Genomic DNA, 4,405 nt, shown 5'->3' on the forward strand with positions numbered 1-4,405 from the left:
CAAAGTTTCTAAATTACTACTAGTTATATCTATAATGACGAAAATTGGAAGAAAAAGTGTTTTTGTGTTGACTTCTTTATGTATTGAGAATATGAGAATGAGTAGATTACAATTTCTGAAACCGAATAATCAAAAAACTAAATGCCACAAGAAACATAGTCGATTTTTACACAGCAAAACCAAGCCATTTCATCATCAAGAAGCCGAGTTAGTAAACGAACTCAAATCACTCTTCACAAATCAATAATCGGTATCTTCTAAATCAGTTGATATATGTCACTTGTGTTTACTTATAGTACAACTTCAAAATTCAAAAAAAACCTTCAACAAAATAACACTTTTAAAAAGCGTACAAACAACAAAGCAATGAAAAGAGTTTCACAAATACTAGACTATAAACTAATTCAACTACAATCATAGAGGATAATAAAACCCTTTTCATATAAGCACTAAACTTCAAAAATACCAAAACTAAATTTTGGTTTACTAACAATCTTATACAGGTCCTGAGTGAAATGGGTAGAGGATCAATCTTTGTTTCAGCATGCGCACCCTCCGGACTGGGGTTGCTGTTGGGACCCACTTGCATTGCTGGACTTGAGGTTTACATCAACCATGTCTTCTTGTTTTGTGGACGAAAGAGTTTCCATACCTGGTAATGCAGAAGCTATCTTTCGAAACAAAGCCTGAAAATAGTTTATTAAATCAAAGTGATAAATAAAAAAAGAAAGATGCAGTTTTCATTGCGGTGTTCCATGTAAATCATTCTCATTCAGAATAATTAAACCATAAAATGACAAGGATGACGTTAACCTAAAAACTTAAGAGTCAAGTTCAATTTTCATATAGAGTGGATTTGTTCGAGTTGTAAAAGACAGCTGAAAATAGGTTAAAAATACACATGAAGAGTCACAATAGAATTAAAATTTGAAAACATCTTTACTCATCTTAACATGAGAAATGAAATATGGATTTCCATAACAAAACGTGGCCTTCAATGGTTGAGAAAGGTTAACTTTGATCCCTAATTTCAGAATGGAGATTGTAGTTGACACAGTGGTTACAGAGTAGGGATTCTATGTAAGACATGATACGTGATCTACAAAACTCAATTAATAACTTATGTTTGGAAAATAATCTTTGATGCGATATAATGGTCAACAAACTAAATCAAACTTTTACTTAAAGTCAGAATGACATGTTACATATAAGATATAAAAAACCAATATAATCATTGACCTAAAAGTTGCAAGTAAAAGATAGTATCATTTACCTTTATATTGAAACCCGCCTTAGCACTAGTTTCAATGAACATTACATTGAAGTCACGAGCTTTAGCTTCTCCCTCCTCTATGGAAACTTGCCTATAGAACATTCATCAAAAGAATATGGGTATAAGCTAAAAATTCAAATCATCAACTAATAGTGTATTTAAAAGTTAAAGATGTAAATAATGATGTATAACCTCTTATCCACAAGATCAGTTTTATTTCCAACGAGGACGATGATTACATCACTACCTCGCTCAGTACGAACCTCCTCAATCCATTTGGCAGTGTTCATAAATGATTGTCGGCCTAAAAATCATTTTAGAAGCGTGTGCAAACAAGAATATCAGACTATAGTAAACACTGACTTCCTCTTTAGCATGAAAAGAGTATGCAGAACGAATTACAAGAAATTTGAATTGCTAACAAAACAATATGATTTTAGTAATATGAAGTAATATTTTACTACTTAGCTGCAAAGAAATAAAATCGTAACCGAGGTGTGGGTAGGGCCATCCGATTTCGATCCATGTTAAAAAGCTATTGATGATAATGCGACCCCATTTGATTACAATCCAACCCACCCAAACTGCCTATTTTGTCATCTTTAGGATAATGGAACTGAGAAGGTGAAAAAAACATACTTGCAACATCAAAAACGATGACAGCAACTGAAGAGTCCCTAATGTAACTTGGAATGAGACTCCTGAACCTTTCTTGTCCAGCTGTGTCCCTGTAAAGATTTAACAAAATTGATAACAACATCAGCAGATCTATTAAAGGACTTAACATGATAAAAGGAACTGATTCAAATACATTTTGACGACATTATTTATATTACAAAATTTTGGACGTAATCATACCAAAGCTGCAAGCGAACTGTTCGATCTTCAAGATACATAGTTTTGGATAAAAAGTCGATACCAATAGTAGCCTGAATAGTGGATACGAACTAAGAGGTTACTCATTAGAGAGTAAAGTAGATAAAAAAAAAAAAAAAATCCAGATGCAAAACAATAGTGTTTCAGAAGAAAATCTATAACAATAAACTACAATAAGGCAAATGCAAAAGAAAATGCTGTAAGAGAACCTTAAAGCTGAGTTTCTAATTACCAATTCAATAATTGCTGATTTCAAATTTTATTTTTGGATCAAATTTATGCTGATCATAATGATGCTAGTTTTCCTTTATAAGGAAATAAGCTAACAAGCTGCACAACTCTTATCATATAAAGTCAACTATGTTTAAAACTGCATCACATCTCAAAAGTCAACAAAGGCTAAATGACATCATATGTTCTATGCTCTTCATTATCTAGTACTTTTGTAACACCCCATCCCACATGGTATAAAGAATGAAAGTGTGAGTCCCTTATAAGCTCAAGTGGTGTTTAACTAATATCTCCTACTATGGTTTTTAGTTGAAACAGATATATCTGGTTAGTCAACTGTTTTAGCTATGAATAGCGATAGACTTTCTTGGTGTGACGGGCACACGGCTCGTGCATCTCTTGGGTCCGCTTTGAGGGTCGTTTCAACTTAACCCACACACACAAAGAGCTTTGTCTTCGATTGTCATTTAAGGAATGAAAAGCACATAGGCATCGGTCTCATTTTTGCTGGTAAAGAATACCTTCCTAACAAAACCAGGCAATGGCTAAATTTGTGACTACTAACCACCAAAGTCCAAACTACACTAAAATGATCTTTGCCACCTCATTAACTTCCTACATGGTTTATCTATGAACTTGACCGATTTTTTGAGCAAGTATTTCAAGTAGTTGAAATGATAAGTAATACGAAGATGAACATAGATCATTTGACACCTATGATATGCAATATATTCGTTATTTTTTCCTTCTTGAATTCTTATGAAAGTCAGCTTTAAAACATTTTTATGAACATCCCAAATACGTTTGTTTAATTTTCCACCAAAAACTATCTTGCATATACCTTAAAATTATAAGATCTACAATATGCACTCCGATATAAGGGGATGGGTGACGGGTCCCCTTTATCACAAGCACCTTCATCTAGCAAAAATCAAAGACCATCACATACATGTCCAGGATCTGGTATTATAATTCACAGCACAACTTGATAACAAAGATAAAATTATTTACAATATAATATACCATTTACAACTTCCAAAAAATATATGCATGTATTATTACATATCCTACACATTACATAAGCCTCAAAAAGCTCATCATAGGTCTTTATATATTTTAAGCTGTTTGAGCACCAAATCCATAAAAGCTCGACTGGAACACGCAGAACACAACACTGATTGAGTGCTCCTTTTTTTATAAATGAAAATCATCAAAACATATTAATATAACGGCGTGCTCGTTAGCTTTACAAGCCCTAGAATTAAGCAACCATTTTATCATAATTTCTAATGCATTTATCAGAAATAGGAAAAGATAACATTGACCACAAGTCAAAATCAGATCAATCAAACAAGTATAAACACAGACTAAACGAACATGAATTAGATTAATACCTGATAAGTGTTATCAAATTTATCGTACATAAATCGAGTAATGATGCTTGTTTTTCCAACTGACTGATCTCCTAAAAACACGAGCTTATATTTTGCTAGAGCTGAAACCGGAGCCATTTTTTTAAAAGTAGAAATTTTGATCGGACAGTGAAGATTTTCCGACAGAGATACGCCGGAAAATATTGGGAGATCAGATCGGATCGGAGAAGAAAGGGATTTTTTTTTTTTATTTATTTCAGATCGTTGTAAAATAAAAGAATGAGTTTTGACATTTCTTTGAATTGAATATGAAACGACTTTTACCCAAAATATTATGGAATTAATTTATTACAAGGTTTTATTTAAATAACAACAAAAAATTACGTCATTAGTATATGTGGTTGGTTTACACATTTTCTTGACAACACCTGAACTTAATTTTTTTACAGTTGGTACCTGAGCTTTATCTAAATTTCGTGGTTGATACCCAACCTAATTTCCGTTAAGTTTAATGTTAACCCCTAACATGTGTCACGCATGTGAGGGCAAATTCGTCTCTTTAAAATAATTAAGTCCATCGATCATACAAACATAATGTAAGGTCAACAGCTATCACAACCATCAATAAGTTAGCCATATTCCTTCTTCATTC

The 4,405-nt window shown here is 32.7% G+C and overlaps 1 protein-coding gene across 2 annotated transcripts; it reads right to left on the reverse strand.

Annotated features, from left to right (window-relative positions):
* Window positions 1–212: 212 nt before the first annotated feature.
* LOC139843718 (ras-related protein RABH1b-like) lies at window positions 213–4,050 on the reverse strand. Of its 2 annotated transcripts, none has more exons than XM_071833861.1 (6): window positions 3,775–4,050; window positions 2,132–2,220; window positions 1,913–2,001; window positions 1,466–1,577; window positions 1,274–1,364; window positions 213–686 (listed from the first exon to the last, which is right to left on the reverse strand). In XM_071833861.1, the coding sequence occupies exons 1-6, from the start codon at window positions 3,889–3,891 to the stop codon at window positions 540–542; spliced, it is 645 nt and encodes a 214-aa protein (XP_071689962.1). In that variant the 5' UTR covers window positions 3,892–4,050; the 3' UTR covers window positions 213–539. The 2 variants fall into 2 exon arrangements, with proteins under 2 accessions (XP_071689962.1, XP_071689963.1); XM_071833862.1 differs by having other exon boundaries at window positions 215–686; window positions 2,132–2,202.
* Between the last annotated feature and the right edge of the window lie 355 nt (window positions 4,051–4,405).

The sequence above is a fragment of the Rutidosis leptorrhynchoides genome, chromosome 4 (assembly GCF_046630445.1).
Source record: "Rutidosis leptorrhynchoides isolate AG116_Rl617_1_P2 chromosome 4, CSIRO_AGI_Rlap_v1, whole genome shotgun sequence".
Taxonomy (NCBI): domain Eukaryota; kingdom Viridiplantae; phylum Streptophyta; class Magnoliopsida; order Asterales; family Asteraceae; genus Rutidosis; species Rutidosis leptorrhynchoides.

Bases quoted from the DNA above. Each gene is read 5' to 3' on its own strand.
- LOC139843718 (XM_071833861.1), bottom strand. From the start codon at position 3,891: ATGGCTCCGGTTTCAGCTCTAGCAAAATATAAGCTCGTGTTTTTAGGA. The intron at 1,578-1,912 runs GTATGTTTTTTT...AATGATTTTTAG, and splicing joins CATCGTTTTTGATGTTGCAA to GCCGACAATCATTTATGAAC. The intron at 687-1,273 runs GTAAATGATACT...AACTATTTTCAG, and splicing joins AGGCGGGTTTCAATATAAAG to GCTTTGTTTCGAAAGATAGC.